This window comes from Papaver somniferum, unplaced genomic scaffold (assembly GCF_003573695.1).
Source record: "Papaver somniferum cultivar HN1 unplaced genomic scaffold, ASM357369v1 unplaced-scaffold_19, whole genome shotgun sequence".
In the NCBI taxonomy this organism is placed as follows: Eukaryota; Viridiplantae; Streptophyta; class Magnoliopsida; order Ranunculales; family Papaveraceae; genus Papaver; species Papaver somniferum.
This window is the reverse complement of record NW_020628818.1, coordinates 2,281,920-2,300,196: the sequence shown is the minus strand read 5'-3', so window position 1 is coordinate 2,300,196 and position 18,277 is coordinate 2,281,920. Positions and strand designations below refer to the sequence as shown.

Genomic DNA, 18,277 nt, shown 5'->3' with positions numbered 1-18,277 from the left:
TACTTGGCTGCAGAGATATTTTTTTTACTGGACGGCAATGACTCTATCTCTCGGTAGAGACCCTGTTTTATGATTTTCCACTCTTCCAGCTCTATAGTGGATGGAAAATAACAATTTTTTTAATTTTCCATACGCGCAGAAACTAGCTTAAAGCATCATAGACGACCCAATAACAAATACCACCAAAAAGCACCCCGCTTACCCCATCATCGCAAGATTCAATAAAAATTGATGCATACTCCAAACTCATTGACTATTACATAATCACAAAATAAGCAAGAATCTTATCAACAAGCATAACAAATAATTTTTCAAAACATGTTAAGATCACAAAAACAACAAGCTGGATGAACTCAAGAGTCGGGAGATGCAGAAAATGAATAAGGATCTTTCAAGTCTAACTCAAAGTGGTTCCAATTATAAAATTAAACAACAATAAGTATTGTAGAGGAAAACACAAGCATAAGTGCAAACACAAGCACAACTACACAACCAAATCAAGTACCTACCCCTACCCTCCCATGTATCAACTTATATACTACAATTATCCCTATAACCAAAACAACCTTCCTGCTTATTATTAATAGATAAATATCTTGTGACTTGTAATTATGTTTGTTACAAGTGACTTGTAATTATATTATGTGCTACATACTAATTGCTAGTTTGGTTTTAGTTAATAATTAGTGTTTAAATTATATGTCAATTCTATATATTATAGTGGATGCCACAACTGTAAATGTTTATCTAATTAAAATTGTATTATTTATAATCTATTATAAGTGAATTCGAAATTGAAACTTACAGGAATCACCTTTGATAATAGAACTCACGTTTAAAATTTTGTCATGAAACGACCTTAGGCATACTCAGAAATCAAAAGGGGAACAAATTTCTCTATTTTGTGAATAAGGTGAAGGATAGAGTTGCATGTTTTATGTTAGATATAAATCATTCCGCGAAAACAGGGTTACTGCCCGATCAAAGCCATCCTTTTTAACTTCGGCGGTAGCTTAGTTTTATTAGGTGTATTCGCCTTTGATTAGCCGAGGGCCATAATGATTGCCATTTTATCTCTATAGCTTAGTTATATCTCTATTTGAGCCAAGAAAAAGTGCAATATAATGTCTGGTCTTAAACATAAACTTAATCATATCATGATTCATAATTCAACATGCCCCTCATCACCTTAATGTCTGGTCTTAAACTTTAAACTCAATATTGAAGCATAAAAGTGCCTAATGGTTTGGTGCAAAAGGTTAAAATCATTAAAACTGAACATGTGAAGCAAATATGATGGTTAATAATTGAAGCGCCTAATAACTGGGCGCAAATAACAGAACCGCTAGATTTTACTTCTAAAAAAAATATTAACGGCTCAGATTTGTAGCACCGAATAATTGGGCCCAAAAAGCGAATTTTACATCACCAAACCATTTGGCGCCATAGAGTTGATTCAAAATCAAGTTCAAGCAATCGCTTGAACCCAATGTTAAATCAACACTTTTGGCCTTGGCGGTTGAATTCTGAATCACCATAAGACCAAGCCGTACCGTTAGTGATGTCGAGCGATAGGACAACACCTCCAACTATTAACCTTGACCACCTCTCATTTATCAAAATTGTAATGTATATATATATATATATGTTCTGAAAGTGCTTTTTGAAAGAAAAAGAAGCATTACCAAACCTAGTCCAAATTAACTTAGATGAGGCGACTGATTCAACTCACGAGTTTAATTTCTGATTGTTAGTTAATGAACTACTAGTTGAGTTGTACGACTTCTGTCTCAATAAGAAGGTTCTCTAGAAACCATGGACCTGAAAGTTCTACAAGTGTGGTCATATTCTTTTATTTGAGTTGACTCGTTGGTGCATTAGTACTAACAGGATGCAGTTATAAAGTTATGGACCGTTCTTTTACTCCGATCAGAAAAAATGGCCCACTGCTTTGATTTAAGGACATTTTCTGTAATTATGAGAATCAACCTAACGTAATGTGACGACTAACAACTCAACTAATAATCAATAACAATAAATTGGGTATATGGATGCCTGACTATTTGGAACATAACCCAAATTGGTTGATTTGGCTTATTGAGATTCAAATGTACAACTTTAGTATAATTTTGTTGTACAAAATTGTTTCAAACAGATGAAATTGCAGTTTGTAATTGATGTCTGCTACTAGACATGTATCCACATATATGTCTAGATTTAGTAGTGTATCTGGTTTTGGTTTCAGATTTTTCTCACTTTTTGCTTTTTCTTTATATATATTCCCTCCTTTTCTAAATAGATGACTTATTAATTTTTAAATTTTGTCCCACTAATAAATGACCTACATTATTAAACAAGATGACAGCCATGTTTATATTTTTAGAATTTTCAAACTATACCATGGATATTTCTAAATTTACCTTTTTAATTGATTATTGGTAGTATAAAAAATATGTGTAATCTGACAGCCATGTTTATATTCGTTAACTTGGTGTTTTAAAATGTTTTCCAGTGGTATAAAATTTGCGAATATCCATGGTATAATTTGAGAAACAAATCATTATCTATAAATATATAATCGTAAAATATATTTAAACAATTCTTATAGTACAAAATCTTCTTTTGGGCCATTAATGAACGAAAACTGGGTCATTTGTCCAAATATTTTTAAAACATGGTTCAAATGGACGAGTAAAAATTAGTATGGGTGAAATGGACACCAAAAAAATAACAAGAATGAAACTGGATTCATCTTGACTTAAACTTAAAAAATAGCAAAACTGGATGCATCATGATGTAAATTAAAAATAAGAAAAAATATTTGAAAATGGGTAGGATGAAACTGTTTACATCCCGACTATTTTTACATTTTTATCCATTTAAACAGTATCAAAATCTAAATGTCTATTTCACCCAGAAATTGTTGATTTTGGTCTTTTTAACCAATTTTGTGATTAATAAATGATAACAATATTTTACAACAAAATAAACTAGATGGAACTGGAAAAAAAACATTAGTAAAGTTTTGTTTCATTTCATGTGATAATCGAACAACAACAAACCCTTATAATAATATAATCCATGACGTCGAACAATTTTGTATGTATTTTGTAAATTTATATGGTGTCGTGCTAAGCAAGTTTATGATATTATACCCTAACACGTTAATTTAACTCTAAAATATGAAATTATATCACGGTTCATAACTTCATATCACTACGAGTCTACCAGTACTAGAGATATCTTTTGATTGAACAGCAGAATCAATATCTCGGGTCCTCGTATCCTTTTTGGATTATATACCCATCATCACCAAGGAAAAAAGATGTCCTTTTACCAGACATTTGGAATCCATTGTAAAGCTTATATATCTTCTATACAGGGATACAACCCCTTGTTTTTAAATAGTCACTTCTAGTTCTGGTTTACTTTGAGGTCATTGTTGCGAATTTAGCAAACGTCTGTTTCGCTAGATATACTACTACTACATTAGGTCTTCGTGCACCCGAAAACGCTTCATTAGCAGCCTTTCACTATTGATGAAATTCCATGTTGGGTAGGTCACTTACTTTAACCCATTGATTTTCTAGAATCCACCAGTCGCGGCCAAATCTCTAACCCATTTTCTTGCACGGCTACTATTAAGATATCAATTAATTGAAGGTGTACCAAAATTCATATAAAATAGAATGTCTCGAAATCGAGATTTTTTAACGGATTAATACGGTCTAACTGATTGTCAGCGGATGAGAATTGACTTGCGATTGGGAAAATCCGAGAATTTATGCCCAGTTAAGTGCCATTCGGATTCTCATCTGATCCGATTAATTGTAGTTTGAACCTCCAATTCAGTGGGTACTACCGTACTACAGAGAAATGAATGGTGCAGACTTGACCCAGTTATGTATGTTGTCACTTCAGATGTCATTTCTTCTTCCTTCCTGCATTTGTTTTAAGGGTTTACAAAATGATCCCAAATATAGTAAAATAGGGTTCCCTAATTTTAAGCAGCCCATAATAAACTTGCTATTTATACTCAAACATAGGTACGTTCAATCACTGATCAAACTCATTTTCATCAATTCCATCAAGAGATTAATCAACTAAATTAACTGAATAATTGGCCAAATTTGGGTTGCAGCATTATGTTGGGCTTTGATCCCATGCAAGCATGCTTGTCCCGATTAGCCTTTGGAATCAAGATTATGTGGCACTTAATCCTTTTTATTGATTTTCAGTGTATTAGTTCATTTTTTATTTCAAAATAAAGCTTTCAAGTATTTATTTGTTTTATTTTGAGTGTTTGCATCTAAATTATTCGTGATTTGTTATTGGTAGGGCTCTTGTTGAGTTGGGTCGTACAACGAAGAGAATATTATGATGAAATATTTTCTTTGTGATATTTCTTTCTTCCTTGCTTACTTTCTTGAATATTAGTTGAACATGAAAATTCATAAAACTCAAATCCAAATTGAAATCTTTATCAAAAGATGAGAAAATCTTTGAGAATAACACGTGAATGGAAAACAAAATGTAATTTTTCTTTTATGAGAAAATTGGCCTTTGTGGTACGAGGATAGTTGGTTATTAGAGTTGTCAAAATCAATTTTTTTACATAATTTGTTAATCGAAGGAAAATGCTAGATCTTTTTCATAAATTTGCTTGCCAAAGTAAATCAAAAGAAGTTTTAAAAGGGTACATTCATTATTGATTTAGTTAGCTATCTTTTTGTAAGTAATATAGTTTCCAACAATCAGTCATTTGGTGATTGTACCAACACTCGGACACGAATCTCGTGCACTTGAACTTAAATGAGGGATTTTCATATTTGTTTTTTTGACCCAAAGATTATATCAAAATTTAATCTCAAAGATGTCTACCGCCTACAATCTGGTAACTAGTTACCTGAGATTTTTATTTTCCTCCCTAGGTTTCTTCCATAATCGATATCTTATTAAAAACAATAATAATTAATCATCAATTATTTAAGATATTTGAATTTGTTGAGTTAGTGGACTCGTACAAAAACAAAGATAGATTGATTTCATGAGAGACTAGATTCAAGCATATATATTATTTTTCTTCTCATTTCAGCATGCAACTCAACACTTTTAGTCGAACTCACATAGAGCAAGCACTATAGTGTTTGAATTTTTTTGTACCAAGAGGAGGAAGAAAACCAACCATCATGGTCCTAGGCTACGTTAAGTATGCAGATACTCAGTTCTGTGAGAATAGTGTTGGGTGAAATCGAATTTTCCACCAAACTAAACCGTGTGGTTGCGTTTGATTGAAAACGCGTGGTTAAAGAAATAAAAGGACTAAAAAAGAGTATTAAGCCGCACACTTCGTATAATTAATTTTCGTAAGTTACACCAAGACTTACCAGCACAGTACGTATAATTAACTTTTGTGAGTTAAGCTATGACTTACCAGCACTGCCGAGTTACAGTGCTCATGCTCTTGGCTGAAATGAAGCAAAGAATTTCTAGATTTCAGTCATAGACTAAACCATAGTGTTGCAGTGATGGTAAGCCATGATTTAGCTCTTGACTAAAGTGCAACAAAATTTCTCTAGATTTCTACTAGAGACTAAACCATAATGCTTGATGTTAGACCATCTTAATCTCATTTATCAAAAATAAGAATAGAAGGAAAAGAGATCCTACACTACGCCTCAAATATCATGGACGACTATTAAACCCATTTAGTTAGGTCTTTGTGTTGAAAATCACATACTTTAATTTGTCTCTCTTTTTATTCGAATTTTGGAGTGAGAGAATGGGTAGAGAATTTAGTAGGAGGCAGCTAGGGGTGGGTCAAAGTGGGAAAAGGGGGCCATCAACATGTGAATGAATACCAGTAAGTAGTAGTCACTCTCCTCCTTTCTCATTCATTCATCCATTACATCCTTGTTTACGTCCCATCTCCTCTCCCCCCTCTTCTTCCTCCTTCTCTCTTTCTGCATCAACCAGAAGAACCTCTCGGCCACAATAAAGGCCAGGAGGAAAACAAAAACACAAGCAGGAGAGGGTCTCACAAAATCAAATTCTCCAGCTTCATTCATTCACATGATCTCTATCGGCCCTCTTAATTTACACAACTTGAAGCCAACTATGAGAGGAACAAACAAGTAGAAACATGCACCAGAAAAGCAGGTAGAGAGAAAGAGGAAACAACTCTCAATCAACAAAATATATATATATATATATATATACAGGAAAGTCAAAAGAGAAAAGAAAGATCCAAACTAACCCACTGTTGAAAGCAAAACAAAAACAGTTCACTTTCTTTAGTTCTTTCTATTATTACAGATGGCTTCAACATCAGGTGGTGGTGGTGGTGAACCAAAATCAAGTGATCAGGTACCAGGAGGAGGAGGAGGAGGAAGTAGTGAAGTTGCTGTAGCAAGTACAGGATCAGTGGCACCGCCAAGTCGATATGAATCACAAAAGAGAAGAGATTGGAATACATTCTTACAGTATTTAAAGAATCACAAACCACCACTATCCCTAGCAAGGTGTAGTGGAGCACATGTTATTGAATTCTTGAAATATTTAGATCAGTTTGGTAAAACCAAAGTGCACTTGAACGGGTGTACATATTTTGGACATCCAAATCCACCAGCACCATGTGCTTGTCCTTTGAAACAAGCTTGGGGTAGTCTTGATGCCCTAATTGGTAGATTAAGAGCTGCTTATGAAGAAAATGGTGGTAGACCTGAATCTAATCCTTTTGGTGCTAGAGCTGTTAGAATTTATCTAAGGGAAGTTAGAGAAGGTCAAGCTAAAGCTAGAGGAATTCCCTATGAGAAGAAGAAAAGAAAAAGACCACCGACTTCTACTACTACTACTATTACTACTACGAATAATACAACTACAACATCAACCGCCACAGTGTTGCCGAATGCGACGACTAGTACGGTGGCCGTTGCGGCAGCTCAGGTAGTGATTGATGGCGGCGGCGGTGGTGGTGATGAAGCTGTAACTGTTGCTCACACTGCACCTACTACTTCTACTAGAACAACATCTTAAGATACATGCTAGCTACTACCATCATGATCATTCATCCAAAAAAGTATTGATGCTTTCATCGTTTTAATTATTTATTTTGAGTTAAGTATATATATACTTTGGCGAATTTCCATCTTTTATAATTTGATAATCTCTCGTTCCATGGTGAAAGAATTTTGGTAGTAATTTTTTCTCTTTAAACCAAGTTGAGATGATGATCTTGAAAGATGATTTTATTTGGATTATATGCGGAAGTAGACCTCGTCTGGACCCTCACTTTCATTTCTAGGCCACTTTTTTTCTTTCTTGCAAAACTAGGCAAGTTAAACCGATTCCATCCACTTTAACCATTTCGGTCAATTTATCGCGTTGACTTGTCAATATCTCGCCAAAATATCATATAGGGAGATCTCATACATGTGGTAAGATTACTGAAATGTCCTTCACACGTGTGTGTCAGTCACGTGTTCGATCTCATTCATTCTTCTTCTTCTTATCTTCTTCTTCTTTGTTTTCTTCTCCTTCCGTTTTATTTCTTCTGCTCATTAGTGAAGAAAAATGGTTTGATAGAAATTGAGAAGCAAAGTAGATTAAGGTTCAGTTTGTGAAGAAAGTATTGATGGTGTTTGGCAGTGATGGTTTCGATAATCGAAGACTAGGGTTGAATTCGAACTGAAATTGGGTTCTTGGTGCTGGTTTTGAATGATTCTCCTGATATCATCCTCCGTTTGTTTTCTGCTGGCTCTCTGCGAGTCGTGTGTTATGTCTATCTAAGTACATCAGATGTTGAGGTGGTATGATTGTTGAAGAAGATGGTGTGGTTGAGGTTTATGAAGAAAATCAATTAGAGATTTTACGGTTTCGGGATTAATATGATAAAATCAGAGTTAGGGTTTGGCATGACATTGAGAAATGAATTGAGATCTTAATGGATGAGGAAAAGAGGGGTTGTTGATGAATTGATGATATGAAGCAGTTCTGGGAGAATAGTTGGGAATTGAGTTACGGTTTCTGAGAAATGGAATCAGAGTTTAATTTGAGGATGAATAAGAAGAAGTTAGAAGATGGGTTTGTTCTAATTGATGTTTGATTGAAGCTGTCCTGAAGATGAATCAAAGAATTAGGGTTTGCTGGTGATTTCAGTTATATGAGAAGAGTATGTAGAAGCTGTTGATGCTGAATTGATGGAAACAATGAAGAGTAATTCAAGATTAAAGAAGATTGGTGGTGGTGCTGGAGTTGATTGAAGTCAGGAAACCGAGAGAAGGGTTCGATAGAATTTGTTATGAAGATTGAGAACTGTTGGTGATGATGGGAGTATTTTGGTGTTGGATGAAATAATTTGGTGGGATGTTGTAGCCTTGAGATGAATTGCAGAATCCAGTTAAGAAAGAACAAGAATTGAACTATATTTGCTGGAATGGATTTATCTTGAGGTAATTGTTCTTCTCAGTGAAAGAATTGTATGAGATGCATGAACCGTAGATTGGTGGTGTTGATAGCTAGAGAATGGTGTTGTTGTTTGTGTAGATGAAACTGTAGGTGTTATGGGATGGCCTGAATGAATGAGATGTTGCAGGAAGTATGGGTTTGGTGAGATGATTTTGAAATGGTTATGAAACTGAGAATGAACCAAGATGTGTATTTGAAATTGTATATACTGATTTGTGTATGGCATACATATTCCAGGCTCCGCTGCTACTGAAGTATCCGACCAGTCTTTCAGTGACTGCATACTCATACTTTTTTGGTGCAATGTTTATGGTTATTGATGGAATATCTGCCACCGATGGAAATATTGTCTGGACATTGACACCATCTGAGTTAGTTGCAGTTTTCTATGCTGTAAGTACTTCTAATCAGGATTTACTATTTTAGTTATATCATGTACTGAAATTATGGCTAAGTTAAGTGTACCAGTTTACTCCTGGTTATGACCTTAAGAAGCATGATTAAGTCCCTTAAAATGCACATCGTGCTTTGTTTGCAATATTGAGTTTTGAAGCAAAAACAAGTCTGTCTTGTCTATTTGGTTATCGAATATTATGGCTGTAACTACCATTATTCCCAAGTTGATGTCTGTCTTGTCTATTTGGTTATCGATCAATGTAGATATTTTCGATTCAATCTTTTAGTTTCGATTTTCACAGAGTTCCAACTCTATTGCACTGTACTCATCTCTAAAGTTCTCCTGAAACTGCAACATGATTTAATAACACTCATCTGGGAAGGCATAACTTCATATGCATAACAGGTTATGCAGATACTCTAAACAATGCATAACTTGTCATGCAGTCAAAGTTACGCAGTTATGCATAGTTGTTTTTACTGCATAAGCAGTTATGCATAATAAGTTATGCAGTTCTGCATAGTTGATTTTACTGCATAACCAGTTATGCATAATAAGCTACGCAGTTATGCATAGTTGATTTTACTGCATAAGCAGTTATGCATAATAAGTTATGCAGTTCGGCATGTTTGCTTTTACTGCATAACCAGTTATGCATGATAAGTTATGCAGTTCAGCATGTTTGCTTTTACTGCATAACAAGTTATGCAGTTCAGCATGTTTGCTTTTACTGCATAACAAGTTATGCATGATAAGTTACGCAGTTCTGCATAGTTGATTTTACTGCATAACCAGTTATGCATCGTAAGCTACACAGTTCAGCATGTTTGCTTTTATTGCATAACAAGTTATGCATGATAAGTTACGCAGTTATGCATAGTTGATTTTACTGCATAAGCAGTTATGCACATTATTTATTTTTGGGCATGCGCCTAAGTTCGCCTGACGTAAAAGACGAGGAATAGCTGCAGATTCTGCTATTTGTCTTTTTTTTCCACCCTTATGCTTCCACCGTCTCGAAAGTCTGAAGTCTCAAATACTGTACTAAATTGTAAGCTTTAGGTTAGGCAATTGTCTGGGTTAGGGACATGTTCCAATTTTATGTCACTATTCAGAAGGCAAAAAGGGCCTTCAGTCTCAATGCCATTCCCATTCTTCGGACTTTTCTGTAATGTCTGTTGCATTCATTCCGACCGGTGCAGCGTTGCTTCTTTACTGATGATGTATGCTCAGGCAATTCAATGAGTTCAGCAAGCACTGAATGTTCAATAGATTTGATGGACTAAAACGTCTTTTTAGCTAAGAAGATGTGGACAGCTGGAAGATAACTGCAGCTAACTTTCCATCCATCACTTTTGGTCAAAACTTGCCTAGTCTAGTAATAAATAAAAAAAGTGGCCTAAAAATGAAAAGCACCAAAAAAACGGGCCTATTTTTGTAAAAAGCCCATTTTATTTTCAGGCCAACATATTTTTCCACAAGGCTACATATATATCGGCCGCATGCATTTAGTGGTTAATAAAATTGTATTTTGTTGAATAAATCAAATTTTAGGTTGTAGATTTTTTGAATTAGTACTTTATTTGATGCATAACACATAACTTTACTTAGAATATATATACACAATAATTCCTCACTAATAATAGCCTCAATCATTTAACCCACTGGCCACTGCTCAAAAGAGAAACCTAGCTAGAATTGATTCAATCATTTCCATTAAAATTTCTTATCTATCTGCAGCTAACTCTGTGTATTGTCGCTAGGGGAGACAAGATTCTAATAGACCCATAACTAGTTTATACAGAAAAAATAAAGCAAATTAGGAAATTGAAACACCGTATATAGAGGTAGCTAGCTTCTTGTTCTTTCTTTACCATCTGATTATCCAAGAATAAACACTTGATCAATCTTTCTGTCTAGATAAGATATCGACGAATTTCGAACTCAGGTTATGACTATGTGCGTGATCCCTTTACTACTTTTACTGGAGATGTATGTTTTTAGCTTGACTAATCAAAGTTAGGTCTTAAATATTTGGTATGCGTTGTTGGTTCTGTTAATTCCTAGTATATGTCTCATGTATCTTCATAAATCATAAGTCATTTTGTTCATGAGTGGAAAAATGGCGGCATGGGATCATTTAAGCAAGAACAAAATCACTCTGGTCCCCTCAAATGTGTGTGTAATGTTTCATGACCCACAAAATATATCTCTGCACTTTCATCAGTTTCAGACTTTCATGTTCATCAGGTGTCCTCTCTCTCTTTGGATTGAGAAAGCCGAATTTCAATGATCAAACGTTGTTACGGGAATTACTAAATTTTATTAAATTGTCATTTTTGCTTAGTACCCGTGATTTCTCCAGAAATTTAGTAAATTCTTCTGGCAGCAGGGAAGATAATTCATTTGTTTTGCTTAGTATTATGATTTTAATTGAAAACAACTTGCATGAAATTGATGAATAGTTTGATTCAGAAAAATCTTATGACAAATTATTATAAGCAAAACATAATTCATCAACTTTTTTTTCTTAATTATTAATGCAGTAACCTCTACGGCCAACTACATCATCATCATCAGAATGATAATGAAAGACCATCAGCCTAGTGTCCTACTCTTAACCTTTCTTCTTCTAGCTTCACCCTCCATAATATTAGTTAATTACTTATTTATTTTTTATAATCATTGTGATGATCTGCTAAAATTATTGAATATTGGAGTAAAGTATTCATACTAATTTTAATTAATTAACTAATCAAACACTGCTAAATGCTACAATTAAACTATTACTATTGGGCGCGCATCGGCTCATATCATTTACAATTAAAGACAAATCCCACTAATAATTAATCATTTCTTTAGCAGAAATATTACGCATCCATAAAAATTGCAAATTGCCGATTACTAACTATACCTGATATTAATTTAAAATTTTGCGTTTATTTCATCTATTTATATTGGAAGCGTTTTAAATTCACTGAATTTTACCTATGAATTTGTTTTATAAAAGAAGTTCTTTTTGGTTTCTTAAAACTGTAATCCATTTGCGTAAGTTTTTGCAGATTTTATCCTCGTGCACAATGGTCTTTAACTCAGGACGGACCTACCCCTGGGCTAAAGGGGGCTAAAGTCCGGGTGGTCTTGCTAGTCCACAAACCTAATTTTTTTTTTTTTGTTCGACCAAGCTTCTAATCCGGGTCTTAAAAGAAAATTTATATTTCCTGGGTCCGTCCCTGCTTTAACTTGACTGAAGAAATTATGTTCTTCTTTTTCTTTTTTGGTAGATTTGCTTCTGTCATATTATATTTTTATTCTATACTAATAATGCTGCACAAGATTTATGTTATAATCATCAGAATTATTGCATTATATTCTAATGGTACAAAAAACCACAAAAGATAAAGAAGCAATCAAGCAAACAATCGTAAGATAATGTATTTAAGAAATAAAACAACTCAAATGCCGATCAAAAAAATAAAATAAAACAACTTAAATACCCTATAGCTAACTGATGTCTTATTTTCTCATTCTAAATTTCCTTTGCTTTAATGGATAAAACACAAAGACAAAAGTAAGATTGTTGTATACGGGACATAGAACTTTGAGGTCGAAAACTTCAATATCCCTTTACTAGAAAAGATTGCTTGTGTTTTCACCTCAAAAACTTCAGATATCTATGTTCTGGTCTTACTAGAACAGAATTACTGGAGGAATTTTTTTCAGAGTCTCTATGTTAGACAAGGGATGAGATTCTGTTTAAATTTTTGGTATCCCAATAATAAAGTCACTGCCCAAACCATACTTGAATTTTAACGGTGAACTTCATGGAAGAACTCTCCGTCAACCTGGAACAAAATTGGTTGAATAAAATTTTCCTTCATCGAAGTTATAGATGAAAGGTTCGGATAAAAAAAAATAAAAATTTTCACCTCGAATTCAGTGCCAAACCATACTTAGATTTTCTTACTGTTAAATTCACTAAATAACTCTCGGACAATCTAGAATTACTCTGATGATAATTGGGTGTGAATGATATATACTCAAAATTTAGATTTGAGTTTTGAGTCTTCTTGTTCATTCACGTATCTACGCCATAATGTCCATAGTTTATCTGAGCCAATTGTACCATATATATAGTAATTTAAGACTCAGAGACAAAGTTCATTTCACAATCACACAAGAATACAAGAACACATAATAATAGAGAATAGAGAATGGGGAGTAGAGGGTGGGAATTGGTTTTGTTTTAATAATTAAAGCACCTGCATATATAAAATAGTCTAGTGACTAGTCTTGTCTAGCTAGACAGACAGAGAAGAGAGTTGTAGTACTACTCTACTATTAATGAATGACGTATGGGCCTAAATGTGATGGGGTATTGCAGTATGAAAGGAATATATGCTTAATCTATTTGCCTCCAAGTAAGACACCGTCCTTCTTCATCAGCATGGCCCCCCTTTCAGAGGCTCCAAGCATACGAACACACTCTCTTACAAAAATAATACAATCATGCAAATAATATTTAAGATAAGTGCATGGATTTATTCAAAGAAAATGCTCATTTCCCGAAAATAATTTAGTGGTGTGCTCATTTTTCCCTAATCTTAATTAATGTGGTGTAGCTGCTTAAATGTTGACCTCTTCAAAGGCTCCTGCAAGAGACTCAAGTCGCCTAACAGAACCAAAAAAAAAAAAAAGTTACACGTGTGTTCTTGACTGTGTTGGCTCATGAATGTTGACCTAACCCAAACTTAAGTTCCTTTAAGAGATGTGGCAAAGAAACTCTTGGCAAAAACATAATCCCCTGTCAATCAATCGTGAAAATAACATTTGGTTTCTCATCGGTACTGAACAAAGTTTGAATATCTGGTCGATGTGGAGAGCTGTTAAGCTTTTGGGAGTGAGTATGGAACAGTGGCAAAAGACTAGATAAAACTTAAAAAGGGAGGAAAATAAGAACTATACTTTGAAGAGGTAGACAAAAGTAATGTTAAAGGTGTACAGGAGATAATAATTATGAGGGTAAAATATTCGATTGCAACGTGTAAGCATCGCAGGAAGCGATTACAAGATAAGAAGGTGAGTAAGATATGTCAAATAGGGCACAAAAAGTGATTACACCAGAGTCAAGATATCTACCGCTTCGCCTCATGAAGGACGCGTGTAAAGTATAGTCAAATCACACTGACGGTCAAGTTCGAAAGGACGCAGTGCATTTAATGAAAAAACAGAAAAGATGCGACACGACTACAAAAAGAGGTATATTGTGTCAGAGACTTAGACAAAGAGCGATCAAAGAGGCTACCCAACGAAGAAACAATACGACGCACCTTAGAGGAAAGTAACAGAGAGCCCGTACGAGCGATGAGAAGACGTACCTCACATACACTAACAGAGAAACACCATATCATTCCTTAGGAAGTCTATTTGCTTATAAATATCGGTCCATGTAGCAGGAGATGGACATGTTCTTTAAGATACTTTTCTTTACTGAGAGTTAGACTTAAAGCTTAGAGTTTGAGAAAAAGAAAGAAAAATACTTATAGTTTTGAGAAAAGGGTAAGACCTTGCGAAATAATAATAAAAACTATATTTTCCACTGTGGATGTAGGCCTTCATGGCCGAACCACGTTATGTAGTTGTGTTCTTGTTTACTTTATGTTCTTATTTACATCTTATGTTTGTTTCATAACTTGTTTGATTATACCTTGTTAGTCGTTAGATCTATTTGGGTGTGGTATGCACAAAATATGTTATCACAGTTTGGCGCTAGAAACAAGGAGGTATAAAGATGTTATCTACCTCCTTTGAAAGTTTTTCAAAACCCTAAGAAAAATTCTTTCTTTCTTCCATCGATTTATTTAAACTTAAAGATTTGATGTTGGACACAGCGAGATCTATACGATTTCATAGTTGAAAAGTCTTCCAAGATCATCAAAAGTTCCAGATCTAAGGAACATCACTTTTTTTATGATTTAAAGTTCTTTTAAGTTATTTCTATCACCTTCCTAAAGATACTCACGAGAATTGATGGTTATAACGTTAGAGATTTCTACGACTTCTTGTAGAAGTTCAAAAAATCTCCTCCACGATCGGGTTGGAAAGAGATCTAACTATGTAGACTTCGTAGAAGCAAAAATATGATATGACAGTCAAAAAAAGTGTCAAGGTTAAGAGCATTTTTCGAGGTATCTCTGCCTCACAAAACTCAAACATCCCGAAAGCCCTTTTAGAAACTCGGATCTAATAGTGAAGAAAGGTTAACGAGTATATTATCATCTTTTAACAAGTCAAAAATGTTGAGAAGAAATTGTAATTTGTGGGCCTTAAGAAACATTTCCAAAAATGGGAAAAAGGTTCTTAAGCGTCATAACTAGTTCTACTTATTAAAGGTAACGTGTAGGAGGAGGTAGTTTACTCGAGAAAAGAGGAAAAAAAAACCCTGATCCTGACACCAACACTTTATCCAGTTGGGGAATGTTTCTGTTATCATCTTTAAGTAATTACAAAACAACTGTTAAGTCTTTCTGAACTTGAAATTATAGAAAACAGTCTAAAAACTGACTTGGATCGGTAGATTTAGGGTCCCATTTTTCAGAAGGAAAAGACAAATTGAGTATTATTTCTTTTTCTGGCAGGGAAGACTATGGTAACGCGACGATCTACACGCGCCAACAATGGAGGAATCAATGGTTTACCGTCAGAAGGATTAGAGGCGATGGATCCAGGAGAGGTTATACCATCTGAGATCTGTCCAGGAGAGGGACATCATGATAATCAATATTTTGAAGGGGTCATAGATAAATCTGACTCTGAAGAAAGGGGTGCCTCGTTTGAGGTCCTCGAAGAAGTTCATTTAACCCAAAACGGTGGATCACCAAACCTGTTAGTTCACGTGGCGATACGAAAGGAGGACTCATCCAGTCACGATAATAACAATGCATCCTTAGAGGCTATCGTGAAAATGCAGAAAGCGCAAGATGAACAAATGATAAAGTTAGAACGGAAAAACCGGAGGCTTGAGAAAAAGAACAGAAGGTTGAAAAAACCAAGCGAAGGCCAAGAAGGAATCCCCTGTAACCCCGAAGGAGGCACCCGAGGAAGAAAATCTTCTAGAAAGATTGGAGAACGAGGTACACATAGACATGCCCGATACCTCGAATGAAGCCACTGAAGGTAGACTCCCGGGAGAAATAAATAAGGTCAGAGACAATGTACCTAGCCACTCGTAGGGATCATATGATGTCAATCCGAGACATAAGCGTGTTAATAAGCAACGTAGGTCGAGGTCAGAACCCAAGACCATTCTGGAGGATCGTCAGGAGGAAATTATAGACGAAGAGAAACGTCAAGAAGGGAGCTTACTCGAATCATGAAGTATGTGCATACAGACGAACTATCTGATGGAAATTCTGGATGATCACAATATTGTCAACCCGAGACCTCTATCTATCTGAGCGAGAATCTCGCAGGAGGAAAACGACCCAAGTAAAGGAAAACGACGAGGCTCTTCACGAGAGAATAAAGTAGCTAGAAACTATGCACAAAGAAGTGACAGGAAAGAAGGGAGGATAGAATCTCGCAAAGGTCATTCAAGAGGCAGGTTAATCCCCCTAGAAGAGAGCCTGCTATCCAAACCATTTGCGATGAAATTTTCTCTTCCAAACTTCTCAAAATTATTTGGCGGAACAGGGCATATGATAAAGCACCTACGATCTTATCGGATAACGCTTACTCTATGGAGCCTATAGTGATGTGAAATTCTTCTCAGCCAGTCTTAAGGAAGAAGCATTGATATTGTTCAATAACCCACTGGAGGAGTCGGTACCATCTTTTAATCAATTGTATGAGTTATTTGATGAGGTCTACATGAATAAAAATCAAATCAAGGCAGGAATTGACATGTTGTTCCAGCTCAATATATGGCCAAAAGATTCTTATAGTCACTGGTCACGAGATGGAGAAAACTTTATGCCGAAATCGAAAAGGTTTCTGAAGCCTATGCGATCTTAGGTTTCAAAAATATTCTGAAAAAAATAGACCCGATATTCATGGGATGATACCACCTACCTTAGGAAAACTGAGGGAGATTCAAGAGAATTATATGATACTCGAGGAACTCCAAGATGGAACATACGATAAGATAATCCGATGAGGAAGTAGCAGAGGGACTAATGTTGTGGAACCACAAACCTCGCAGGTACAAACCTAAGGACCTGAAAGAATCTATAGCGAGTCAGCACGATTCGATAAACAAAGAAGTGAAATTTGGAAAGGGCGAGACCATTCCCAACACAAGAATGGAAAATTTGTAGACCCACTATACATAAAGTTGGATGCTCCTATCTCAGAGATTTTCAAAAAGATCGATGGGAAATATCAAATTGTATTTCCATGGAATAGAGGTAAACAATCCGAAGGTATAAAAAAATAAGGTGGAATTATGCGAATTCCATCAATTTTACAGCCACTTGATGAACTCGTGTAGAGATTTGATGAGGGTAGTGCAGGAAATAATTGATGATGGAAAGATACAAGAGTTAATCGCAGCACCACCACATCCACCAATAACAAGGGATCTGGTACATCGTGTAGAAATCCCAAGGGAAGCATAGTACTAAGGGTGCAACGCAATTTCCCATTCGGCAACCATGACACTGACCTTCAAAGGTGTCACCACGAGACGAATTCACAAACGAAATTTTGAAGGAAAAGAATTGTTTACTGTTGCGAAGGAACCACCCATGGAGGATTGGATGAAGCAACCAATCATATTCTCATCCTTTGAAGCACCGATTAACAATATAAATGACAACAATCCCCTTGTGGTAACGATGACCATAGCACTTCCCAAGCCCAAGAAAATCAACGACATTGCCCTGGGCGTTTCCATAAATACTGATCAACGGAGGAAGTTCAGTAGAAATACTGTTCTATGAGACGTTTCAAAGGATGGGTCTAAAAGTTGAGTATCCCATCCTCTCAACATATAATATATTCGGGTTTAATGGTTCGTTCAACCAGATCTCGAGGCGAGATCACTTTGGATATTCAGGTGGGCAGAATTCTAACCTTGATCACTTTATTTGTCGTTGATGTAGTCTCACCTACGCCGCTATCTTCGGACGATTCTATGTTCATGGAATCAAAGGAGTTGCATCCACATACCACCAAAACCTGAGGTTCCCAATACTCGATAAGATCGCATAGATCGTGGGAGATTCTGGCGAGGCGAGTTACTGCTATAAAATGGATGTGCAAATGGTGAGAATCAGGTAAACTCGCCAAATGCGAATAAATATACAGCTAAACAATCTAAGAACCAGGAGAAAATGATGCCTACATCGGAGTAAAATGTTGCATACTTAGTCTGCATACTAGTTGGCTTTGGGTTCCCCTTAGACAGTTAGCTGA

The 18,277-nt window shown here is 35.4% G+C and overlaps 1 protein-coding gene across 1 annotated transcript; it reads left to right on the top strand.

Moving 5' to 3' along the window:
* The first annotated feature begins 5,868 nt into the window (after positions 1-5,868).
* LOC113338319 (protein LIGHT-DEPENDENT SHORT HYPOCOTYLS 5-like) lies at positions 5,869-7,200 on the top strand. The gene has a single exon (XM_026583759.1). It carries the CDS (start codon positions 6,316-6,318, stop codon positions 7,033-7,035), a length of 720 nt encoding a protein of 239 aa, XP_026439544.1. The 5' UTR covers positions 5,869-6,315; the 3' UTR covers positions 7,036-7,200.
* Positions 7,201-18,277: the final 11,077 nt, after the last annotated feature.

Excerpts from the sequence above, each read along its gene's own strand:
- LOC113338319 (XM_026583759.1), top strand. The coding sequence starts at position 6,316 with ATGGCTTCAACATCAGGTGGTGGTGGTGGTGAACCAAAATCAAGTGAT.